This window comes from Giraffa tippelskirchi, chromosome 5 (assembly GCF_054371585.1).
Source record: "Giraffa tippelskirchi isolate mGirTip1 chromosome 5, T2T-mGirTip1v1.2.pri, whole genome shotgun sequence".
In the NCBI taxonomy this organism is placed as follows: Eukaryota; Metazoa; Chordata; class Mammalia; order Artiodactyla; family Giraffidae; genus Giraffa; species Giraffa tippelskirchi.
In genome coordinates this window covers 177,626,432-177,651,922 of record NC_137279.1, presented here as the reverse complement: position 1 = coordinate 177,651,922, position 25,491 = coordinate 177,626,432, and the positions used below count along the sequence as shown (strand labels likewise).

General features: G+C 43.5%; 2 protein-coding genes and 1 long non-coding RNA gene across 41 annotated transcripts in view; 2 read left to right on the top strand and 1 right to left on the bottom strand.

Moving 5' to 3' along the window:
* LOC145506844 (phosphopantothenate--cysteine ligase) overlaps positions 1-1,150 on the top strand; it is a 116,224-nt gene extending 115,074 nt beyond the window's left edge. For 20 of the 35 annotated variants that reach the window (XR_014054379.1, XR_014054378.1, XR_014054383.1 and 17 more), the window contains 2 exons: positions 494-561; positions 798-1,150. Coding sequence is in view for 30 of the 35 variants with exons in the window: in XM_081492264.1 (XP_081348390.1) it covers positions 494-561; positions 798-975 (246 nt within the window). In the remaining 5 variants the exon portion in view is untranslated. Of the gene's footprint in view, positions 1-493; positions 566-797 lie in introns of all 35 variants that reach the window. The other 15 variants (XM_081492268.1, XM_081492276.1, XM_081492274.1 and 12 more) reach the window with 2 other exon arrangements.
* Positions 1,151-4,294: 3,144 nt separating this feature from the next.
* PPIH (peptidylprolyl isomerase H) lies at positions 4,295-21,026 on the top strand. Of its 4 annotated transcripts, none has more exons than XM_081492315.1 (10): positions 4,295-4,384; positions 4,719-4,783; positions 5,077-5,100; positions 5,371-5,415; positions 5,677-5,719; positions 9,078-9,170; positions 12,353-12,440; positions 12,929-12,969; positions 13,631-13,720; positions 20,823-21,026. In XM_081492315.1, exons 1-9 carry the CDS (start codon positions 4,319-4,321, stop codon positions 13,697-13,699), a joined length of 534 nt encoding a protein of 177 aa, XP_081348441.1. In that variant the 5' UTR covers positions 4,295-4,318; the 3' UTR covers positions 13,700-13,720; positions 20,823-21,026. The 4 variants fall into 4 exon arrangements, with proteins under 4 accessions (XP_081348441.1, XP_081348444.1, XP_081348443.1 ...); XM_081492318.1 differs by having other exon boundaries at positions 4,295-4,527; XM_081492317.1 differs by having other exon boundaries at positions 4,295-4,621.
* On the bottom strand, positions 11,936-25,372 carry LOC145506854 (uncharacterized). 2 transcript variants are annotated; one of them, XR_014054395.1, is made up of 4 exons: positions 25,225-25,372; positions 17,163-17,283; positions 14,419-14,483; positions 11,936-13,913 (listed from the first exon to the last, which is right to left on the bottom strand). It is a non-coding gene; the product is annotated as an uncharacterized LOC145506854 (long non-coding RNA). The 2 variants fall into 2 exon arrangements; XR_014054396.1 differs by lacking the exons at positions 11,936-13,913; positions 14,419-14,483; positions 17,163-17,283 and adding an exon at positions 20,610-21,474 and having other exon boundaries at positions 25,225-25,326.
* Positions 25,373-25,491: the final 119 nt, after the last annotated feature.

The following is a 25,491-nucleotide window of genomic DNA, read 5'->3' as shown; positions in this document are numbered from 1 at the left end:
TCATGTTGTCACAAATGGCATAATTTCCTTATTAAAAAATTTTCATTTTGCTGAATAGTATTATACTGTACACACATTCTTTATCCACGCATCCATCATGGACACCTAAGTTGTCCATATTTTGGCTATTGTAAATAAAGCTCCTCTAAACATGGAATATAGATATCTCTTTGGGACAGTGATTTCACTTCTGCCAGGTACATACCCAGAAGTGAGACAGCTGGATCATATGGTAGTTCTCTTTTTAATTTTTTTAGGAACCTCCATACTGTCTTCCACAGTGGCTGTACCAATTTAGATTCCCACCAACAGTGCAGAAGGGTTCCCTTTTTTCCATATCTTCTCCAGCATTTGTTATCTCTTGTCTTTTTGGTGATAGCTAGTCTAATAGGTATGAGGTGAGGGGATTACAGTTTTAACCAAAAATATGTATAAAAAATACGTATCACCAATGGTCTGTGATTATAATTTAATACTCATCCTTTCTTTTAAGGAAACAACAGTTTATGACATCCCTGAATCTCAAGTATTGAATAAAATCATGTACTTACCAAACTCCAGGTTAGTAAAATCAAGACCATCATTTGCATGCCTGAGAGTCATGGCTGCCTAGCTAGTTCTAGTTGCTGGCCTGAGAAAGCATACTATTTAGAGATAATTTTCTCTATATTTAGTATCTAAATCTTCTTGTAACTCCTTCTCCTCTTGCTACCACTTCACCTTCACACTTGACAGAATCCTGACTTAAGGTAGAAACGAGTCCATTTTATGTGGTGCTCACATAAGGCCCTTCTTAGTTTTTCAGGAACGGGTTTGGCAGAGTCAGCTGGAAGTCTTCAAGAGACTCAAGAACAGAGGTTAGAAGAAACAGCAGCAAACCCCAAGTCCCTCGAGTCCCTTTCATGTTCACAGAATTCTGAAGCTGGATACATAAACGTGGCTTCCCCGAAAGAAACACATCTCATTCAAGAATAAGACGAAGTCATATCTAGAAAATCATTGGTGTCTAAAATAGACTGATCAAAGCTGCTAACCTGAAGCTTGGGCATGAAGGTGGAACATGACGTGGAGGAGTTCGGGCAGATCCTCACTGGATGTCAACCAGGAATCTTCAAAATTGTTGACAATTTCATTAAACCTGTTCTACAAATGGATTTCTCAAGTTTTTTTTGGTATCCTCAAATGCCTCATGTTGATCAATGTCATGACATAAATCCAGTGGTTTAATAAGGTTGTTGTTCAGCAGAGCACGTATACGGCTAATTCAGCATTCTATCCTTATTATCATGGGTATTATTTTTTAATTTAAAAGAAAAAACAATGTAATCACCTTAAAGCAAATATTTGAGAAAGAAAAAAAGCCTATAAGGCCCACATTTTTAACACAACTACTTTCATTTATCCTTTTCTGGTTCTTATTCAAATGTATATATTTTAAATGATTATACTGTATATTCATTTTCATAGTCTGATTTTAAATTTAATGTATCATAAAACATTTCCCCATATTTCAGCAATCTTCATAATTATTCTTTTAGTAACCATATGGTATCCCATCATGTTGTCCTACAAACTCTCCTGTTGTTTGACATTTGTTTCTACTTTTTTATTATTTAAGATTATTGCTGTGATGAAAGTCTTTGTAAATGTAGCTCTTTTCTTCTTTTGAGTTATCCAGAAAACACATTTACAAGATGGGCATGATTGGGTTAAAGGATACAAATGATATATAGTTTTGATACATCACTTGTTGAATTGTTTTAAAAAAGATTATGTCAACATACTCTTTCTATAGTTTAACTCTTTAAGCCTTAATTTCTCGATCCATAAAATGGGAGCAATAGTAGTTCCTATCCTATAGAGTTGTGAGGACCAAATGAAATGAACTGTGTATGTAGCACTTAGTAACAGCTTAATAAATACTTAAACATCATTATTTATTTTCAATAGCAGTTTGGGTGTACTAGTATTTCTGTAACCTCGTCAACATAGGATATTATCAATATAAAAAATTATTCTAAATAGTTGGTGTAAAACTGAAGGATTATTTCTGCTGCTCCTTCTCCTCCTCCCCTTTTCCCTCCATTTTCTCCTCCTCTTTCTTCTATACCTTCAATTGGAAGTAGAGAGGGAGACCAAATGGAGGGAAAGTAACCAGAAGTTATTTTAAAAGACCCCTTAAGTTGGGACACACTGAATTTTTTGTATGTAACCCTTGCTTCCTCAGACCAAAAGGGTGGTCATAGGATATAGGAAATAATAGCTGTGATATTAAATCCAAGCCTTACCCAATTCATTCAATTCATTGAATCTATTTATTGAATCCCTACTATGTGCTATTCAATAGTGGGCACACCTGTGAAGACAAATGAGGAAAGTCTCACTTTTTGTTAGCAAACCCAAGTCCCTGTGCCTGCAGAACAGTGAGAACAAACAAATAGAAAAATTAGAATTTGGAGAAAGTTTTATTGCATGGGCCATGCAAGAACAAGTGGTTCCTGCTGGAAAGACCCAAACTTCCCATTAGTTTTCAGGGAATAGTTTTTAAAGGCATCATTTGGGGGTGATTACTGTACAGTGTATGACTTTCTTCTGATTGGTTGGTGGTGAGGTAACAGGGTAACATTCCAGGAATCTCAATCATCAACCTTCCAGTTCCCACCAGTCTAGCTTCTTAGAAGGTAGTTACCATCCTCCACCCGGGTGAAGGCTTTTTACTTCCCGGAGCACTCAAAGATCTGTATCAGATTATTACATATATCCCATGAGGAGGGACTAAGGCTCTGTTTCTCACTGAAATACAATTTTTTTTTAATTTAACTGTAGCTGATTAACAATGTTGTTCGTTTCAGGTGTACAACAAAGTGAACTAAAATTTTATTTATTTATTGCTGTGCAGCAGACAGGATCATAGTTCCCTGACCAGAGATCAAACCCATGCATGTGCTGGAAGCATAGTCTTAACCACTGGCCCACCAGGGAAGTCCCTGAACTATAATTCTGTGACTGCTTTTCCTTTGTTTTTGCATTCCCTCATGTCCCTCATTAGGAACTGTCTGGATCTGCTCTTTGGAACAAGGTCCAGGAGGCTCAAGTCTTTCTACAAACAAGGAAATCAGGTACATAAGAAAGGGTTTTATACACAGTAGTGTCCTGCAAGGGCCTGCTGTCTCAATCCCTTTTTCTTTGGTACTCCACAACCTTGAGGGAAACAGGTGGACAAGAAAGGGAACGTTTTAGATAGGTTATTCATAAGCTTTGCAGAGGAACCCGGTTTTTAGGAAGGACCCAGTTTCATTTTCATAGAGTTCAACAAGTGTGAAGCAGTTGGTGAGGTGGGGAAACCATATAATTTTGGATGGTGAATGGCATGAAGAAAATCAGTAATCTATCCAAAAGAGTGGCAGAGGGCTACTTTAGATTGGGTGCAATGTTCCTGACTGATAACCTGAGCTGAGACTTGGCCTACAAAACCACTCCCCACCCTCATGAAGATCTAGAAGAATATTAAAGTCAGTTAACAGCTAGTATCAAGGCCCTAAATAGAATCCGAGTCTCCGTGACCTAGAGGAACAGGCTAGGGTCCCAGGTAGATGGCCAGATAATGTAATGTAGGTCTTTTATGGTAGGAACTGGATTTTATTCTACATAAGGGAAGCCAGGAGTGATTTATAAGCAGATTCATTTAAAAGCTCTAGCTGCTCTGCAGTAAGTGACTTGGAGCTGATAAAAGCGGAAGCTGGTGGGAGAACTGGAATTAAAATTCTAGTGTCATGACTTCAAGAAAGCGCTGAATTTACAGAACAAGCCTTATATGGCAGGCTGTTCTAAGAGCTGAGGATAAACACAGTTTTTGCTTCCGTGGGCCTCCAGACTAGTGAAAAGGGGTAAGAAGCCGCACATATGATGATTCAGCTAGGTCTTGGTTGCAAAGGCTGATAAGGATCCTGAAGACTGCCTAGTCCAAGCCCCGTAGCCTGAGCGAGAATAATCTGTACTGCACTTACTGTATCCAAGTAAATGGGGTGCCCGTGGGCCTCTAGCAAAACAATGCCGAGGATTTCCTCCGGACTCAGCGCTCAAGGAGACTCAGGTGAGGTAACACCAGTGAGTAGTCAAAACGGAAGGGAACACCGGTCACCCACGCAGCGCCCAGCTTGGCGTCGAAGGCCGAGAGCTTCCGGGGGTGGGGCCAGCCTAGTCCCGGCTCTTCCTGTGCCCGCGCCGGAAATAACCCCGCCCCACCCCCACCCGGCCGAGCAGGGGCATAGGATCGCCGGAATCCCGCGCTCCCGACTTCTGCTTCCGGGTCAGAGGCATGGCGGTGGCAAATTCAAGCCCTGTCAATCCCGTGGTATTCTTTGATGTCAGCATTGGTGGCCAGGTGAGGTCTTGGCAGCTAGCCAGCCCGATGCCAAAGGGAACGTGCACGCGGTCTGGCAGGCAGATCTCACCTCCTCAGGTGTAGCAAACTCGGGAAGCCAAAAAGTGAAATTGAACCAGCACCTATCGACCTGCGGGGCGGAGGTGAGGGAGGAGGAAGAGGAGGAGTCTTGCGCATCCTAGCGCCCGGCTGGTGGAGAGACCGGGTGGAACGGAAGAGTAGGCTATGGAGGCGGAGGTGGGAGAGACCAATTGGCATGGGGGCCCGAGGGTTCCCTCGGTGAGGCCTTCACGGGCTTGGACTGGGGTTTCTGAGCGTCTCTCGCCGGTTGCAGGAAGTTGGTCGTATGAAGATTGAGCTCTTTGCAGACGTTGTGCCTAAGACGGCGGAGAATTTTAGGTAAGAAGATGTTCTTTGCTGGATAAACCAAACGAGAAGCTGGGCCTGTCTGTGGAATCTTGTGCCTACTTCTATCCGTTCATCCACCGTCCTTGAGATCTGACTTCTCTGGGTATCGCTCTGAATAGTCTTGACTGTCCCCTTATCAGTTTATGTTCATCTGTATTGCCTGGACGTCTGACCAGCCGGTTGGTGGGCTGGCTAGCGCCGACGTCTCCTCTTCCCGCCGAGATTAGGGGCGCTCAGAGTTGTGATGCCATGGCGACTGAATCGTTCACTCTTTTCCTTTTCAGGCAGTTCTGCACAGGAGAATTCAGGTCAGTCTCAGACGTGGTTGACTTCTCTGCTTGTTCCTGAGGGGTGTCCTGAGGCTGCAGTGAGGGTATTGGGGAATCACCGGAAGGCCTTGAATGATTGCTGGTGACAGTAGTAGAAAGGATCACTATGGGTCTGTCCTCAGTTCATTTGCCTTCTTCGTCTATCTCCTCCCGACCATCTTTAGAAGAGTGTCTCTGGCTCGACTGTGGTAAACTTGAAAGGCCTGTTTTTACCTGTTACATTTCAAGTCTCGTTCTTTCTGCTTATAGAAAAGATGGGGTTCCGATAGGATACAAGGGGAGCACCTTCCACAGGTAAGGCCTTTGGCAAGCCATCCTGGGGGACTTTTAGAATTACTATTAGTATTGTTTAGAATTACTTCCTTGGGGGATTAGTCTCTTCAGAGGAAAACAAAACCATAACATAATTCTTAGTTCTTGAAAAGGGGTGTTTTTGTGAACTCAACCATTGATTTCAAGACTTACTAAAACCAAGGTGATAAACATTATATTTTGAAATTAATATTATTCCAAACCACAGAATCTTCTCCCAGGATCCTTTGTTCTCTGTTTCAGGGTCATAAAAGATTTCATGATTCAGGGTGGAGATTTTGTTAATGTAAGTATTGTTCCTTTCCTATTAAGGACCTATAAGTTTTGTTTTTGTTGTAGTTGTTATTGAAGCTGCTCCTCAGGGACCTGGGAACAATAGCCAAGTTTGCTGGGGGAGGAGGTGGGAATGGGAATGTCCTGTGATGGCTACTACTGACTGCATCACTTTGATTAAGTCACTGACTTCCCAATCTCAGCCTTTTAGGGCTGGGAACTGACTTTCCCAGCATACCTATAGGTGATCCATGACAGACCCAAATTAATTGGTCACATGGAATTTAGCTAGAAATCAGTTACAGTTATTTTTTCTAAATGGGGGCAAGTCCCTTTCCAGTAAGCTAAATGCTTATGCCCTGATTTCCCATCCACTTCTGGTATCCCAGTGCCTGGAAAGGTGAGTTGTTGTTTTTTTAATCAAATTCATTAGTGGGCAAACAATCAGAGAGAGTTCTGGAAGGATATTTTCCCTATTCACTAGGAGAACCCATTGCATTAATCCTTCATTGCTAAGCATAACTTTTCTTGCAATGAGACTGTATGCATCTGCATTTCAAGCTTCCTTCGCTTCCCCTAACCTTGCAGGGTTCTGAATAAACCACATTTATGCTTTCTTAAACCCTAGTCCTTACCCACCCATTTCTGTGCATGATATTTCTTATTAATATTATTTGGTTAGTCATGTTGCTGTTTTCTTGGATCTGGGAGACATTCTTTATCCTTTACATGTATATTTAGTTTGACTCTTGGGGGTTTTTTAAGATCTCTGTCTTTCCTACCCAGATAAGGTTTACGAAGTGGCAGATTTGGGGCTGAATCAGAAACAGATATGCTTTGTTTCATCTGTATGATGTTGTAAAACTGGGAAATTTTACTGAAAAGTTCTGGAGTTTTGTTTTCTCTGTTACAAATGAAAAGTAGGGGTGCACTTGGCCTGTGTTTCTCATGCAGCAACAATTGGTTGAGTCAAGTAACAGCTCCCTTTAGACGAGTATGTCCTTATTATTTCACCACAGTTCCCACCACTTGCTTCCATTCTTTATGTCACCTACTCCTATAGGCATTTAAGTTTGCAACCCCTTGGCCACAACTGATTGGAGTAGGGCTTGGGGTAACCATATCCTTTTTTATTGGCAGGTAAGAAGGGCTAAGATGCTATTCTCTGCGTTCTTTTTTTTTTCCCAAAGGCTTCTATACTGCTATATTGTCTTAGCAGGGATAGGACCAGCTTCTTATGGGTCATTGCCAGGCACATGTGATCACTTGCTGATGGCTCTAGAGTTAGCAGTTAGTCAGCCAGAAGGCTGTCAGAGAGAAGAAATTACTCAGAGCCACCCTTAGGGCAGAAAAAATAGAATGAGCAAGAGGTAGAAGCAGAATTTGAGACCTTCTAAGGTTGGACTAAGAATATTTGCTTGTTTGTTTTAATAATGTATTTTAAAATATAAAAAATAATGTTTTTTTTTTTCTGGTTGCAAAAGAAAAGTACAAAAATGAAAATAAATCATCTTAGGGAATATACTCTTAGCATTTTAGTTTACAGTTGCCCATCTTGTTGTTGCGTATGTTTGTGTGTCAAATATAACTTTTAACAGACTTAAACTTTTAAAAACTTGGGCTCAATCATTGTGTTTTCCCTTGTCATTGTCTTCTTCAAAAACATTCTTGCTAATAACTCCCTACTGTTCCCTTAGGAAAAGATAGTGAGTTTGTTTGATCGGTCCACTATCATTGAAGATTTAAGTTGCTTTCTGTTTTTTGTCCTGCAAATTAATTTGGTCATTTTCCCTATTCTGGCTTCTGGAGTACAGCAGATAGTGTGATTATAGAGAATGATGCATTAACTAATCTTTTCTCTAGGTTTTTTTTGAAATTGGAAAGGAACATGTTTTCTCTTCCTTCTATATGTATGTGTGTATTTATGTGTGGTTAAAGAAATCCCACGGATAGAGGAGCCCGGTGGGCTACATCCATGGGGTCACAAGAGTCAGACATGACTTAGTGACTAAACAATATCAACAAAGATACAATAGCTCACATTTACACAGGGCTATGTGGATTGCAAAAAGTTTTTCTCAGACATGATTATTGCATCTTTTTGGCAATATTGTAAGGAGTAGGTGATTTCATTTTCACTTGATGGTTGAGAAAACTGGGGCTCAGAGATAGGAAGTGACTTCCCCAGCTCATAAATGATAGATCTGAAACTCAGAGCCCATCTTTCCACTATACAGAGCTTGGTTGTACCAATAACTTTTGATCAAACAGTTTGAGAGTTTTTTTCCTTCCCTCGCTTACGTTCCCTTTTAGGGGTCTTTGCTCCAGTAAGGGCCCCTTGATTCTACACTCAGTCAGTGTTTTCACATCCCGTCATGTACCCAATATTCTTTTTGTTTACTAACTGGCTGGGAGAGATTGGTCTTTGGTAGTCTCTCAATATTAACTTTAAACCCCCAGGGTTCTGTTTAAGGTACTATAGCAAAGCCTTGGTCAGGTTGTTTTATTATCCTGACTTAAGTGCACTCAACTGAAAAATGGGGAAGATGATAATGCATGTTCCATGGAGTTGTTGGAAGAGCAAAGGGACAATAACACAAATAGGGCTAGTTTAAGCAGAAATTATGGATTTATGACAAGGTGTTTCATGGAAGCCAAAGGAAGAAATAGGTCTAGGAACTGGAGAGTCACAGAACCACGCAGTCCTTTCTTTCTGTTTCTCTAGGGCTTTCTACATGTGTGTATTGCAGTCTCTTTTTCTTCTCCAGTCTACCTTGCCAAAGATAGTCACCTCCAACTTCCAGGTTTACGCAATACAAATTTAGCCTCCAGAGAGCATATATGCTATTTCATGCTTCCCAGAGAAGTAACTCCGATTGGCCCCACATTCTCCCCTCAACTTCCCCGTACCTCGACTTTAGCCAGAAGTATGGTATCTTGTTGTACAGACTAGACTTCCAAGAGCCCACCCACCTGCATAGTTGTGAGGAGAGGGGAAATAGTCAGTTAAATGGATTTTCATATTTGACTGCAGGCAACAGAGTCTTTGGAAAGGGCATTGATTACATATGTAATCACTGTTTCCTATCCTGTGCTTTGCTTGTGTCTTAACCCACCTTTCTAGAGGCCCAGCTGTGTGACCTGTTGTTTTCTTTTCTCAGTGAGGTGCCCTAGCCAAGTTGTGGGCTGCACGTGCGTTGGATGGGGCTTGTTTTGATTACAGGATAGGGTTAAAGAGGTGTGGCTCCCAAAGGGACCTGCAGGAGTAAGAGGACTTTAAAGCAGTGAGGTTTCAGGTGCAGCAGCTGCTTCCTGTGAGCTCTGAGAGCCAACACTCGCAAGTCACTAACACTTCCCTTCTCTCTGCTCAGGGAGATGGTACCGGAGTTGCCAGTATCTACCGGGGGCCGTTCGCAGATGAAAATTTTAAGCTTAGACACTCAGCTCCCGGCCTTCTTTCCATGGTAAGTGAGGACCAGTCAATGTTTGGGGCTAGGTTTACAGCCAGCTGAATTCTGGGTCCCTCTGGAGGCCCTTTCTTCTTGGGATAGAAGAAAATGCTTTCCTTCCCTTGCTTGACCCAGGACTCAGCTCTGCCCTGCCCACCTCTTTCCTCAGTCTGGTTTGATTTTGGGGGCTGGACCCGCTAGCCAGCCAGGGAGCCAGAATCGAACGCAAAGAATTCTTTGTGTGAGCCAGAACATGTGGCTGGGCACTCAGCCTTGCTGCTTAGAATGCAGCCAGCTGTGCTGTCAAGACCCAGTGTTCACACACCCGTCCCGCCACTCACCCCTGACCCTCCCTCACACTGCCTGCTGGCTGGTCACCCTGTTCAGGTCACACACCACTCCTTCTCCCCACTCCCAGCACCCTCTCTGCCCATTTACAACCCCACTCAAACATCTTGCTCCTCTCTCTGTCCCCCTGCCCACCTCCTTTAGCCCCCCATCTACACATCCCTGCTTATTCCCCTTCACTTCTCCTTATGTACCCCTCACTTCTCATTTTCCCTTACCCCTCTCACCTTGCTTCCTTCTCACTGTCCAACCCTCTCCCTCCCTCCTGTCAACACCTATTTCCCTCTGTCAGTTCCGCAACTCTTACTCCCCCAGACACACTGTTTACAAGCGCATTATCTGTCTGCTTGCCCATTCTTCCACTCATCCACTCAGGCATCCAACAAGTAAAAATTGTTGACATCCACTGTTTTAGGCCTAGTGGTAAGGCCTGAGGATACAGACCTGATCCCTGCCCTCTAGGGGGGAAGCACACCTGCTGAATGATGAGTCCAGTGTATAATTCATGCCATCAGTGTACTAAGGGGAAGTCACCGCGGTGTATGTAAGAGTACTATGAGGGCCCCAAAGAATGAGAGTAATTGCTGCGAAGATCCAGAGAAGTTCTCTACCAGAGAAAACAGCCTAGACAGAAGATGTGTGACCCTGAAATAGCAGGGTGGCATGGGCAAGGGCCAGAAAGTGAGGAAAGTGATGAGAACATAGGTTGTGGATGGAGGAGGGAATGAACTAATAGAGACCACTGGAGAGGCAGGTGGGTCTAGCTCCTGAAGGCTCTAAATGCCAGAATAAGGATGAGGTTATGTAGACTTGATTTCATGGAATGTGGGAAGCCATACACTTTTTTGAGCAGGGCTGATCGACTTTGTGTTTTAAAACGAAGATCCTGGCTGCAGTGTTTGAGTGGCAGATAGAAATAAACAGGCTAGGGCAGAGAAGCCAGTTAGGAGGCTGCCATAACACTCGGGTGAGCCTAGCATAACAGACAGCGTACAAACCTCCTTTTAGAAAAGTCAGGCTGGGCAGGCACGGTACCGTGCTGACGGGGCTTAGGTGGGCTTGGGTCATCGTCATGAAGATTGGAACCCCTCTAGGTGTGAGCCACTATGTTAGCATCCGGGGAAGGGTCAGAAGAAAGTGGAAGGAAGCTTTGCTTTCTGCTGCCTTCAGGCTGACACTGGTTAAGTTGTGTTGTCACCCATCTTGCAGCACAGTTGTTTTACTTGTAGCAATTGTAGCACAATTGCTTCCATTCTCCACTATGTCGTGATGAGTTCCTCAAGAGCACAGACTGAGTCGCATTGATGTCCTAGCCTGACTACCTGATACAGAAAGGTGCTGAGGAGATACTGATGAATGCCTGAAAGATAATCAGAATAAAGGCTAATGTTGAGCATATTCTCAGCAACAACTTGTTTGCATTAATTCATTTTAATCCTCAGCATCCCTTTGAGATAGTGCAAATGAGGAAACGGAGGCATAGAGAGGTTATGCAGCTAAACAAGATCACAGGCAGTAGTGGGGCTGGGATTCAAGATCGATCATCTGGCTCCAGAGCTTGTTCTCTGAACCAGTAAGCTATTCTGCCTGGAAGACTGGCTAAATGACTGACGAAAAACACATGTTGTATGACTGTTTTCCTGCCTGCCGACCAATAAATGTTTATACATTGAGCAGCAAGGTAGATAGATAGGGAAAACAAGAGGGAGGGAGGGAGGAAGAGAAGAAGGAAGGAAGAAGTGGGACCACTGAGGCGTCTGCCCTCATTCCAGAGTTAGGTCTGTTCTCACTGGCTCAGGCAGTCCCTGCCTAATGTGAGATGTTCCTACATACGTGAACAAAAACAAAAAATAGTCTCATCTCACATGGGGGATTTCTAAAATATAATGTGAAATCCCTTCTAGACAAAGTCTTTAATGTATTTCATACACATTTTCATTCCTTCAATGTTAAACACAGACTCAACTAATTTAAATCCATTAAACATCCAGTTAAGGCTAGTGACCAATCTGATCATTTCCAGTGTTGTTTCCATAGAATTACTTTCATGAGACCTGTGCTTTTAATAGTACTAGCGCTTTCAGTTTTCCATTTTCTACACAGTTTTTTTCAAAACAAGGGAAGTATGCAGTGAAATATTCACGTAGTTACACAGACACTGTGGTAAGGTAGTGCTGCTGAAACATGACATGGGTTTGCTGATTGCTTTGTGTTGTCATTATATAATGCATTGTGAAGTATAATGATACAAAAACAATTTCAAGAGAGGAAAAGGAAAGGGATATGGCTGGAGAATTCCAGATCCTCAATTTTAAAAAATAATTTTTCCTATAAAATTCAGTAATAAAGGATTTGGGATGTAGCTGTAAAAAGCACGTCATTAATTAAACGGAGTCTTTTTTCTAGCATAGCACTAGCATGGCAACTTCTTGCACCTTAAATTTTTTTATTACCGTTATTTCGGGACAATACAGAGCCATTCAGACAAAACAAGTGACAGGCTTTTTGTGAGCTGGTAGCTAATTCGTTAAGTGTGATCCAGTTATTACCAGTACTGGCCTAAATACAGCAAATCAGATTCCATAAACAATTGTTTCCATTATAGAAATTCACACTGTAGGAGACATGTATAGTTATTGAAGGGTCTAGCTCTTTGAGGGCAGAAATTGTGTATTCTGTTCCTCTCTGTGTCCTTGGGTCCTAGGTCAGACCCTGGCTCACAGTCGACGCTTAGTCACATTTGCTGAAAGATCACGGAGGAGTCGGGGCTACAGTCTCTTTTAGGGAGTTTGGCCCTTCAGCTAACGTGGCCAGGAAAACTCACAGTGTGTCTGCTTGGTTTCCATCAGGCAAACAGCGGTCCCAGCACAAATGGCTGCCAGTTTTTCATCACCTGCTCTAAGTGTGATTGGCTAGATGGGAAGCACGTGGTGTTTGGTGAGTCCTATTCCTGTCCTAGTCCAGGTCCCCTCACCCAGCATGGAGCTTCTAAAGGAGCTGGTCCCTCAACTCTTGTGCTAGACAGGTGTAACTGCCCTGGGCAGTAGTCAGGAAGATGGAAGCCGTGGTGGGTGGAGAGGATACATGGTTAGAAGGGATGATGAAAAGGCGATGTGATGGAGTGAGTAGCCAGCTGAGCAGCATGTCTGTGTCGGTGTAGGTGTGTCTGTGGGGGATGGCAGCATTAAGAAATACCACACAGGCAGCATGGTACAGTGGGGCTTTGCAATTGCTCCAACCTAGGTATGAGCCCTAACTCTCCTCCTTACTACCTGTGACCTTGGGAAACATTGCATTTCCACTGAATATTAATTTTGTAACGTTAGTCTGAGATTCAAATAAGATAATGGCTGAGACTAGGCCGTGGGGGGCTGGAAAATACTATGCAAATGAGTAGTCAAGTCCAGCTCATACTCTTCCCACAGGAAAAATCATTGATGGACTTTTGGTGATGAGAAAGATTGAGGTGAGTCCTGTGGTGTTGATCTCCGCTGTCTCAGCCATTCTGGCCTCGTACTGCCTGACTAGTATTGAGGAGCGGGAGAACTGTGAGGGGGCTGCGGTTCGTTCGGCCAGGCTTCACAGGGAAGAGAGACCATGTGCCCCCCAAGGGTTCTGGGCCCTAAGTTAGCCTCTCTCGTGTGAATTGACCTTTGGCCTCTGCTGACTCTTTCACCTACTTGATGCAATCCTCCTCAGCATTGTATTCAAGGTTCTTCATGACTGAGTCCCTGCCTGCCTCTCCGTGACTGAGTCCCTGCCTGCCTCTCCGTGACCTCTTTTGCCCCTTCTGCCGCTGCCACTTCCGTGTTCTAGTCACATCAGGCTACTAACCCTCCCTTAAATAAGCATACACATCCCTGCCTCTTGCTCCTTCCTGCCCTGAGTCTTTGCTCATGCTGTTTCCTCTACCCTGTCTTATAACTTACTACATTTTTATATGTCATGAGATTGATAGGTTGGTTTTTTTTTTTTTGAGATTATACATTTTCTCTTTGATCCGTATTATATTCCTGTCAGATCAGCCCATGAGCCGTCAGTTCTTAGCACAGGGGCTGGCAGGCATCAGTAAGTGTGTGGTGAGGGGTGTCAGAGTTGGGGAATCACCACTGTGCTTTCTCTCCTAGAATGTTCCCACAGGCCCCAACAATAAACCCAAGCTGCCTGTGGTGATCTCACAGTGTGGGGAGATGTAGTCCAGAGGGAGACTGAATCAGGTAAGTGTGTCTTTCCTGATCAGAAGTCAGGATCCCAGAGAGGGCAGCACGGTCTAGTGGAAAGAACTTTAGACCTGAAGATGCGGGATTGAGCACATTTTCTCTCTGTGTGACCTGAGAGAAGTCAGTTCCCTTCCCTGAGCCTGTTTTTCTCGTCTGTCCAATGGTGATTAATGCCTGTCTCCCAGGGTCACTGTAAGGATCAAAAGAGAAAGGTTGAGTGGGACACTTTATTTTTCTAACACTTTATAGTTTACAAGCTATCAACCTGAAAACCATCAGGCTACTTTCTGACAGCACTGTTAGACACCCGTTTCATTCAGTAGTCCCACTTAGAAAGACCTGGCTGCAGCCCTGGGTGATTGGGAGCAGCCTGGGCAGCCAGGACACTCTCTTATCAAGCCTCTGGTCAGAACTGATGCTGCAGTCCCAGGCCCTGACTCTGTGTTTGCCAGACTGAGAGGTGAATGTGACACGTTTCTCAGCCCACAAAGACTCACTTCCTACCCAGGCTTGCTATTCACCGCCCACTCTGTGCTGGACATTGGACATGGAGAGTGGGAGAAAAAAATGGAAAGATGCCTCCACCTTTTAGGAGCTTGTGGGGAATAAAAACACATTCTCAGAAGTGATCACTAGTAATATGAGTGATGTTGTTAAGTGTTAGTATGAGTTCAAGAAAGAAATTGAGCACTTACAGCTAGGTAAAGGATGGTAGTGCTTTGCCTTTCTTTCCTTTCTTTTATTCTTTAAATTTTCAAACCTGCAGGATAATTGGAAGAATAGTACATTGAACACCTATATACTTTTCACCTAAATTTGCCAATATTTAAAACTCGTTTAGCATTTTGCTTTGACTTTTGTTTCTTTGTCTTCTCCCCTCTCCTCCCATTCCCATTCCCTCTGTCCCTCTCCTGCTCCTCTTCCTTCTTTCCTTTCTTTCCCTTACTTCATTTCTTTTTCATCTGGAAGTTGGAGGACTTCTTGACACCTCACCTCTAAATACTTCAGCAAGTGACTCCTAAAAATAAGAACATCGTGCATAACCACAATAATATTGTCTGATATACAAGTTCCAACTTCCCCAGTTGTCCACAAAGTAACTTTTCTAGCTCTTAAAAAAAAGAAATCCAATCACGATTCACATATTTTGATTGGTTATTTATTTTTAGTTAGGAAAGCAACATAATTCATGTGAAAATTTTTCACACAGAACAGCTAAAGCCCCCTCTCCTTGACAGTTTGCCCCCGACCCCCGTCTGTATCCCCATCCCACTGCTCTCAGAGGTAACTGCTGTATCAACCTGATGTATGTCCATAGGGCCTTTTCTTTGCCAATCTAATTTGGGGAGGTTTTGTTTTTCCCTAAATGGCATCATACTATTGATTTGGCCAAAAAGTTTGTTCAGGTATATCTATAAGATGTTACAGAAAAACCATACAAACTTTTGGGCCAACTCAATATTTGTTCATCATTTTATTTCCATTTGACATATGTCTGGAAGACTTTTCCTATACCATTTATGTAAAAACTATGTAGTATTTAAAACAAAACTGATATGCTATATATTTGTAGCATATATCTGAATAATTACAAGTTTTGTAATTATACAATTCGACTTGAATTAAGTGTACGTTTCTGCATCTTAGTTCTTATTTTTTTACGTTGTGGCCATTTTGTCCCGAATATATGTTAAAAAAAATTGGCAGTGGGTTGCTTATCTTAACTTTGATGATATCCTTTGTTAAAGAGAAGTTCTTAATTTTGATGAGATCAGAATTTTTAATCTTTTCCCTTGTATTGTATTTTAATCTTATTTAAGAAGGTCCTTACTACCTCAGTCATAATGCCTAATGTTTCTGTAGTTTTTCTTACAAAAGTATCTAGAATTTATTTTTCTGGATTCTGCCATTTTTTCAAATGGAGATCTAGTCAAATACCAGAGCATCTTAATGACTGTGCATACCTCCATCTGTGACTTACTTTGTGTTCACAACATCTGGCACTTAAAGGCATTCAGTTAAAATTTATTACACGAGTTAATAGAGAGGGAGAATGTCAGGCATTTTAGGCATGGATCTGGTGTGAGCAAATGCCAGGGCAGGAATGCACAAGTGCGTGCTGAAAGCTCATGTGGACCCTTGTCCAGCCAAATGCTCCCTTCTCAGGCCCAGTTGACAACACTGAACTGTCTTTTCTGCTGGTACTGGGGGCCCCAGGCTCAACCTGCTATCCCCATGCCCTCACTGCTGTTCATTCCCTTCCCCCATCTTTTCTGGGCTGAACTAAAGTTGAACTCATTGGTCCTTTTCCTTCTAAAGACTGACCACTGATCACCACTGGAGGACAGAAGATCATTAAAAACAGTAAAGTTTAGAAATCCTTTTATGTTTGCAGCCTTTTCTCTACATTTTTCTGAGTCCCTTACAAAAAGTTACTGGAAATCCATGTTAGGAGTTTGTCTTCTGAAGGTGGCAGTCATCAACCCTCCTCTCCTCACCTGCTATGAGCTAACGTCATGTAAACCTTTGCCTCTATGAAAGCCCTTCTTTTCAGCCTACAACCCCAAGCAGAACAAATCCCAGGGGTGCTCTTTGATGCTCCAGAGGTCCTCTACACCCATACTGTCCAGGAGGCATTCCTTTCTGTGATGGTGGAAATATTTTGCATCTGTGCTGTCCATTATGGTAGCTTCCAGCTACATGTGACCATTGAGCACTGGAAATAATGGCTGCTGTGTCTGAGGGACTGAATTTTTATTTTTATTTAACTTTAATTAAAGAGCCACACGTGATACCTTCAACTTAGTCTTTTACCTTGACTTGCTCAAAATTAAATCTTTCTGAGCTTATATTTAGAGACAATAGAGTAGAAGCAATTCTAACACTTATTGAATATTTCTGGTGCTCAAATTCTGAGCTAAGAACCTTACTTTAATTATCTCATTTAACTTTATCAAGTTGAAAACTCATAGGTTTTAAGGTGTAGGGAATCTTAAGTGGTAGTCTGACCTTAAGGCATTCCACAGATGGGGTCCTCACTTTGGGTTTCCGAGTAATAGATTTGGGAGAAAGTGAGGAAAAGAGGTGAGTAATTCCCCCAGGAGTATGGTATCCTTCCATCATGTTTCTCCCCAGCTGTAAAGTTACAAATGTTTCTTAATTTCTAAAGGAGTATTTCAGATCCCTCAAGTTGTGTCTGGGCAGAATAATGTTTCACAGCCAGTATAGGTGATGTTTTTAAGTCCTCCTAGGCAGTTTTTCTCAAACTTTAGTGCATATATGAGTCACTTGGGAGGTCTTGTTACGGTGCTGGTTCTGACTCAGTCGGTCTGGATGGGACCTGAGGTTTTGCATTTCTGACTAGCTCTCGAGTGATGCTGACGCTGACCTGGAGTAGGCCACAGGGAAATAACAGCTTGTCTTTTAATTGAGAACTCACCATGTTCCAATCAGAAAAGACACAGGAGGAGATAATCTTTTGGTGGTATCGGTCCAGCAGGAATCTACTGCATTCAAATCAAGCATTCTCTTATCAGGCATTTAGGCCTTGTGCCTAGGCACTGCAAATAGAGGAATGTAGGAGGAGACAGTAGACAGGTAAAGTCACTCGATCAGCTGTGCCTCCTACGAAGCCCTTCCTTTCACAACTTCTTTTGTGCTTTACCTTAGGTCCTGACCTTGGTTGTAGTGAAAATGAATTTTTCTATTAATATACAACTCTAGATGCAGAAACCTAGGTTTTATCTCAGTGGGTCCTTTGAAAGCTTTTTATTATGAATTTGTTTGAAAGTGAAAGTTGCTCAGTCATGTCCAGCTCTTTGCAACCCCATGGACTAAACAGTCCTTGGAATTCTCCAGGCTATAATACTGGAGTGGGTAGACTTTCCCTTCTCTAGGGGATCTTCCCAGCCCAGGGATCAAACCCAGGTCTCCCTAATTGCGGGCGGATTCTTTACCAGCTGAGCCACAAGAAAAGCCCAGGAATACTGGAGTGGGTAGCCTATCCCTTCGCCAGTGGATCTTCCCGACCCAGGAATAGAACTGGGGTCTCCTGCATTGCAGGCAGATTCTTTACCAACTGAGTTATCAGGGAAGTGTGAGTCTTGTCTTCAGGGGAATTTGGGAAACAATGAATTAAAGAAAGATCTCTACTGCTTGACAGCACCAGATCTGGGGATCACAGAGAGACTAGCAGGGCTGTCAGAGGGCACAGCCACTCTTTTCCAAGCAACTCTCACGCTTTCAAAACGGGATTCTCCTGCTGTAGAGTGAACTGGGTTCTTGGCTACTTACAGCCACATGGCGGAGGTGTAGGGGGGTGGAACCTCTGTTTTGAAAGCATGAGAGTCGCTTGGAAAAGAGTGGCTCTGCCCTCTGACAGTCCTGCTAGTCTCTCTGTGATCCCCAGATCTGGTGCTGTCAAGCAGTAGAGATTTTTCTTTAAATTCATTATTCCCCAAATTCCCCTGAAGATAAGACTCACATAGGAGCATTTGTTAAGCCTACTAATTCCCAGTCGCCCTCCCCCACCCCTCAAGAGTTTGAGTGAATTTGAGGTAGGATCCAGGATGCTATGTTTGTTACAAGCATCTCAGAGGCTTCTTACCAGAGAAATGTGGGTAACCCTGCTTTAGGTGGTGCTGGATGAATGTTTTTTAATATTTGTCTCTTAGGAGAAAATGTAATTAGCATAGCACATAATTTTACAGCTATCATAGCTTACAATGAGGTGTTATTCAAGTTCAAATAGTCAGTAGGTTAAAAATTAATTGCACCTGTGGATGGTGGCTGTGATAAGAGATGTGAAGCTGCTGTTGTAATGACTGAGGTTAAGTCCTCCTAGGCCATATTTCTCAAACTTTAGCCCACAGCCCAACCTGGGATTTCCTGTAGATCTGATACATTCCTGTAGAGGAAGATGCTGAAAGACACCTTGGTTAGACACCTTGGCTAACCCTTCATTCATTTCACAACTAAGAACTAATTAATTAAGATAGGCTCCATGCTGCAGATGAGGCTACAAACTTGGAAAGCCCAGTTCTTGCCTTCAAGGAACTCACAGTTTCTTAGGGAAACTGAAAATTACAGTACAGTAAAACACCAGACTGGAGATTTTAAGAGGAAGGAAGATGAACGCTTGTGTCTGCCTGGAGTGTTTAGGAAGACTGCAGGAGAGATGTTTCAGCTGAGTACAAGAATGGAGATTGTCAGGTAGCTGAAATGGGAGAGCATTCCAAGCACAGGGAATAGCATGAGCAAAGGTACAAACCACAGGAAACAGCAGGAAGTGTTAGGGAGACTGCAGGTAATTCAATACAGCCAAAGCAAGGTGTGAAAAGCAAATAGAGGCGAGGCTAGAGGAGGCCAGGACAGATGTGAGATCCAGCACAGGCCGATGTATTCATATGTTAACCTCATGGTGGGGGTGAGCTTTAGGCAGTATGGACAACTCCCCCAGCCCCCTCCCACCTCAGGATGAGAGTCCACCATGCTTCTGAGATTCCAAACGGTGGCCTAGCTGTTCAAAAAGAACCAGGCCAGTAGGAGCCACTCAAGGTTTTTGAGCAGAAGAACACTGTGACTGACTTTTTTAATTCAGAAGTGTGGATAGGCTAGAGGCCAGTGAGATGTCCACTGCAGCAGTCTGGCCAGAGGAGAGGTTCCACATGGAAATACAGGTCTAGGGAGCAGGGCAGTAAATATCTGCATACCTGCTGGGTGTGTAACACTGTTTGTTTCCTGCCCTGAAAGTCAGAAGCCCTGCCAGCTGTAAAGGGCAGGGAGGAGAGAATGGCTCTATTGCAGTCCCTCCAGTACAAAGGCAAAGCTCCCTGCCCTGAAACCGGGTATACAGAGTGATACATCATGTCCATGGAATACTATATAGCCTTAAAAACAAAGTAGATCTGTATGTGTTGGCAGATTTCTAAGATACATTAAGGGACAAAGTCAAGATACAGTACATTATATAAACATGATGCTGTTTATTTAGAATTACTCTTTCAGAAATTACTGTAGTGATAGATTGCTGACTGGTAGTAATGCTTACCTCTGCAGAGTAGAGATAGCTGAAGACTTTCTTTTCAGTTTATGTATATGCTTGAATTTTCTACATTGGGCAATATTTTATAATATTATAAAATTCAGATACACAGAAATACATACTGTGTTCTGCAGTTTTAACTAATCCTAGTTCCTCCAGTCCTTCTCAGGAGCATGTGGCTAACATCAGTTTGTGAATCATTCCCTGGTCCCCTCCTGGGTGTACCCACAGTACTTGGTTCTTGTCTCTATTCCCACATTTAACACAGTGCATCATGAATGTGTTGATCTGGTTTTCTCTAGACTCAGAATTCCTTGAGGCAGGGACCATGCCTACTCACACAGTGCCTGGTCAGGGATTAGAGTTTAGGTCCCGGAGCACCATGCAACTTGTAAAGCGCATTTATACATTTTTGTACATTCTCCTTGAAGACCCAGGATTAGACTTCTGTCTGAGCATGTGGTGTGAGGCCAGGACCCACTGTGCTCTGGAGGAGGAGGAGTGTTAGCCATATTTGGGGGGAGGGGGCAGTGGTAACTGAGTGTACTCACCCCATTCTTTTAGTACAACCAGCTCCAAGGTCATAAACAGAGGGTGTGGACTTTCATTTCTCTATAGCCCTGGGCCCAAAACCTTCAAGGAAAAGGGATTGCTCTTTGTTCTAGCACTCCAGAAAGCCATCAAGGTCTGGCAGAAAGCACACAGACTTTGGAACCAAGGAGACCAGGAAGCCCCATCACTGTCAGGCCATTAAACCCCTGAGAACCTTAGTTTTCCCCTTTGCTTAATTATAATATATACTACACAGAATTGTGAGGGGTAAATAATAAATGAGATAGTGTATTGGCTGTAAACATTATTAATAGCTTCTTTCTTGGTTCTTATGTAATATCCCTCTCCACTCTGCTGTAGGGCACCAAAGGTCTGGCCTGTGGCAAGAATCAGAGTGGTTCTGCTCTTTGGGGAAAGGAGGGTTTGGGGTGCAGAGGAGAGCTGCGAGTGTTTTCTCTCGTGGCCTGTCCCCTCTGAGCTGCTTCTCTCTTCCATCCCTCGCAGACCCTCCACCTCTGCCACTGCAGGCCTTCCCTTGCTCGATGTGATAATCTTGAGTAAGATAACCTGGATTGGCCCCTGTGTTGGCTTCCCTGCTGGCTGCTGCCCCATTTGATCAAGAGACCTTGGAAGCATCACAGATTCAAAACCCAAAATTTTGTGTTTTAAGTTTTCAACTGTAAATAAAGTTGTTTTTTTTTTTCCTTTGTATGTTGTGTTCTTCTTAAATGGTTGTAATGATGGCCCTACCTCCTCATGCCTTAGCTCCAGCTAGGAGAACTGGCTCTCCCTAGAGGCCAGCATGGACCAGAGGTAGGCTTTTGCTATGCAGAGTTGATGCCTCAGATTTATATGCAGTTGTAGCAATCCCCTCTTAGGTTAAAGCTAATCGGGCAAAGAAGACAAAGCTCCAGGGTCTTTTAGCACTATTTCTTCCAGGATGTTTCCAGTAGGTTCCATTTGGTTAGTTCTAGAGCCTGTAGGTGAAACGTCACTAGTTTGAGATATTTGCAGATGGAAGACCATTTGGTAGAATGTGTCTTAATCATGATGAAGTGGGAATAATTTAGTTAAAAATCTTGGTTTGAATCTGAAGTCATTGTTTAAACAGTTGAGGTCTTGAGACCTTCCCCTTTCAGAACCTTGGTTTCCTCATCTGTAAAATGGGGATAATATTACTATTTTGCAGTATTGTTGAAAGGGTCAAACAAAAGAATGAATATAAGAATAACTTGTAAACAGTAACACGCGTTGGAAAATATTTGTTTTGAAAGGAAATAGCCCAACATAAAAAGATCCCATTGAGTATCATGTTCAAGAGATGAAGGGAACTCCTTGGTACTCCTTTCATGAGGCAATGTGTGTGTTATCCCATTCCTCTGTTCTCTTGGCTCATGGCAGGGATGACTCATAACTACTAGCAGCAGGCTACTGTAGCAGAGAGCTAAATTCTCTGACACAACAGAACCAGCGTACAAGTGCCATTTCACTGTACTGGGGGACAAGGAAGATGGTGAGATAATCAAGGGCCTCTGTAGTGTCGATATTTGCAACTCACTCTGGTTAAACAGAATTTAGGGCACACAGGAAAGAAGGGGCTGTGATCCAGTGGAGAAGAAGTCTTCAAGTAACTAAACGGAGTAGAATTATAAAGAGATAGGAGGGAGGATGAGCAGCTGGGATCCTGAGTTGACAGTCTCATGATAGGACATTGAATTGAATTAAATTACACTTGGCACCTATATTCTATGCCAGTGTCTGTCCTGGGCACTGGAGCTGTAAAAATGAATAAGATGTGACCGATGCTTGTGACAGGGACTAGGCACGGTTTGGATTCAGTGCGGTGTTAGAATGTGAACCCTTATGAGGGCAGGAAATTTGGTCTTGTCTTTTTTACTACTGTCTCCAGCACTAGAAGAGGTAAGCACCCAGTAGCCAGTAAGTGCTCAATAAATACCTGTCACATGAATGATAGTGGTACGTTTAAGATGCTATGGAAGCAGAGTGGAGAGATCGGGGGTGAGAGGAAGAGGCAACATTTGAGGTAAGTATTGGCAGATTGGTTGGAATTAGCCTGGAGATAATGGTGGGGAGGGCTTTCTAGGAAAAGGGAACTATGTTCTTGGGCCAGAGTCTATTAGAGATGGGGACACAGTGAAAGTTTTGCAAAGGAGATTCTTGGAATGAACCCACTAGCTTTTCAAATCACTTAAAGGTACACACCAGAGCTGTGGTCACTACACTGGGCTCTCAGGGTGACAGGGGGACTAGCAGAACTATGGTGTGGAGAGCTCCCACCTTGAAACAGGAGATGAATTTTGACATGAACTTTCTCCTCAGTGCTTCAGTACCATCTGCAGTGGTAGAGATGTAGCTACGAGGAAAACTAGTTTCTTATTTCTTAAATCGTTCATCTTCATGTGCATTGAGCATGAGGAGAGAGCTTAGTAAAGTAATTGGATGAGTAAGTAATGATACTTTTAAGTAACACTTTCAAGACAAATGTTACAGAATTAATTTTTCTGCTTGAGAAGCCATCCCTTCAAAGCAGTTACATAGGGAAGGTTGCTCACTTATTCTCAGAGGTGCTGCTGCCATTATCCTAAGTGTCTTTGTAACTCCAGTTTGCAAAAAAGCTCTCAAGCCTATAGGGCACACTTTTAAATGTCCTCAATGTTGGCAGAATTGCCTTTGAGGAAACATTTTCTTTTTAACAGTCAAAAGTCACCTGGAGCTGGAACAGATGAATAGCAGCTCTGGGGCTGCAAACCTTTTCCTCTTGGATTACTGGTGCTGCTGCCTAGATAACCTCTGCTGCCAGTACCTCCTCCTCTGATCCATTTTCTACATCAGATCGTATTTAATACATTAAGATACCATGTGTCAAGGACTATGCTAGATGCCTCAGGAACTCGTAGTCCTACAAGGAAGATGTAATGAGTGCAGTGCAGTGTGTTAGGAGAGGAAGGGTCTCCTAATCTCATAACACCTGAGGCAAGATGTAGAGGATGAAGAATTAAGCAGGCAAAGGAGAAAGGAACAGAGGGAACAGTATGCGGTAATTGAAGCAGTTGTAAAAAGATCACCTGGAAGGTTGGACAGGGGATGTGAAAGAAGAGTGGAAGCTAAGTTTAGAGGTCAGGCAAGGTCCTGCCAACCACATTAAGGAATCTGGACAATTCGGTGGGTGGTGTAGTCACTGAAAGATTTTAAGACTGTCGTGATCAGATGGTGGTTTCAAAAGAACACTGGATGTTGGTGTGGGGACTCTTAGAGTAAGAAAGAACGACACTGGCTAGGCCACAGCTGTGCTCTAAGCCAGGGTTGGCAGGCCAGGTATTTTCTATTTTTCAGTGGTTCATGAGCTAAGGATGATTTTTAAATGTTTAAATAGTTGGGGGAAAAGGGTTTAAACAGTTGAAAATCTAAATATTTTGTGACGAAAATTGCATGAAATTCAAATTTCAGTGTCCATAAGTTACTTTTTGGGGGGAACACAGATGCACTTGTTTACTGATTGCCTATGGTTACTTTCAGGCTCTATAAAGTTGAGTGGTTGAGACAGAATCATCTGACCCCTAGAGAAAAGGTGTGCCTACCCTTGCTCTGGGGCTTCCCAGGTGGCTCAGTGGTAAAGAACCTGCCTGCCAATTCAGGAGACATGAGCTCGATCCCTGGGTTGCAAAGATTGCCTGCAGAAGGAAATGGCAACCCACTCCAGTATTGTTGCCTGGGAAATCCCACAGACAGAGCAATATGGTGGGCTGCAATCCACAGAGGTCACAGAGTAGGACACAACTTAGCAACTAAACAACCACCCCTGCAATGAGCACTAGATGATGATGGCCTACATTAGAGTAGCAGCAGTAGGAATAAAGACTGGATTGGCATTTAGAGATTTTCTATGACTGATTCAGGGAGGCGTTTAGGAGGTGGGATTGACAGGCTAAATGATACGGATGGGGTAAGGACTACCACACTAGCCTCCTAGGAGGCTTCCCTATTTCCAAGTTTCCAACCCATTCTCTACTCCCTAGCATTAAAAAAAAAAAAAAATTCCAGTCCTTTCTCACTATTGCCCTTAAGTTTCAGATAAAATGTTCCTAATTTAACCCTGCCTTCCTATATAACCCAGCATCTTCATTCTGGTCCTATATAACTACTTTACTTGCATTTCACCCAGACCCCATCTCTTCCCTCTATGCCTTTGCATAAACCTCCATGCGCTTGAAGTCGGCTACCTTCTTCCCACGGCCACTCCCAAAACGCTTTGTGCTTTCGCAGCGCTGGGGTGTTTGGTATGTCGCATTTTGAATTTGTGCCTTCATCCCTAGACTGAGTTTAAGAAGGCAGCAACTGGCGAACTTGTCCATCCCCAGGAGACAGCAGACGCCTAATAAAGAACGAAGGTGAAGGGCTTCATCTACATCATGTGGCAGCCTCAATTATGGCTGTTGTAAGAATAAAATGCCTAGCTTGCTCAATAAATGTGAGTTGAAATTAAATCTTTTTTGTGGCCAATACAAAAAGATGTGAATACTTAACAAGACAGTCCTCCTGTGCTTGGAAGGCAGGTCCCCATGGAGTACACCCCCGCCCTCCGCCCTCAATATTTTTAACCAGGGCTTCCTAGTAGCTAGCGTGACCCCCCCCCCCCGTGGAGTGACTGGTTCGCCGTAAACCGACGCTCTTTTAAGTCTGTTCCAGAAACTCTCGGCTATGCCGCGAGTACACGGCCATTGTAGAAAAGTCGGCTCTATCTGCAGTAATGGTCTGAGGTCACAGGGACCATATTTGGAGCAGGGCGGGAGGGAGGCCTTCTCCACATGCAGCTACGGTGTCGTCGGGCCCCGTTCCAAGCCCCCAGGTCAGGCCGGGTAATCCCGGCGTAGGCTTCTGGCCGTACCTTTCCTTCGGCCAGGACACAACCCTGGACTTGGAGCCAGCCCACCCCGGCTGCAGCCTCGTGAAAGTCACGTCCCCTCTTGCCCGTCCTCTCGGGTTCTCTATGGTTCTCGTGGTGACTCTACTCTAATTCTAGTTCCGGTCTCTATGGCGGCAGCAGAGGCAGGAACGGTTGTAGGTCGGCCGAATTAGCCGCCTAAAGGCCAATGAGAGTGGAGGAGTGAAAGAGTATTAGCCAATAGAAACTAGGAGTTGTGGTCAGGTGGTG

Bases quoted from the DNA above. Each gene is read 5' to 3' on its own strand.
- PPIH (XM_081492315.1), top strand. From the start codon at position 4,319: ATGGCGGTGGCAAATTCAAGCCCTGTCAATCCCGTGGTATTCTTTGAT. The intron at 5,101-5,370 runs GTCAGTCTCAGA...TTCTGCTTATAG, and splicing joins TTCTGCACAGGAGAATTCAG to AAAAGATGGGGTTCCGATAG. The intron at 5,416-5,676 runs GTAAGGCCTTTG...TCTCTGTTTCAG, and splicing joins AAGGGGAGCACCTTCCACAG to GGTCATAAAAGATTTCATGA.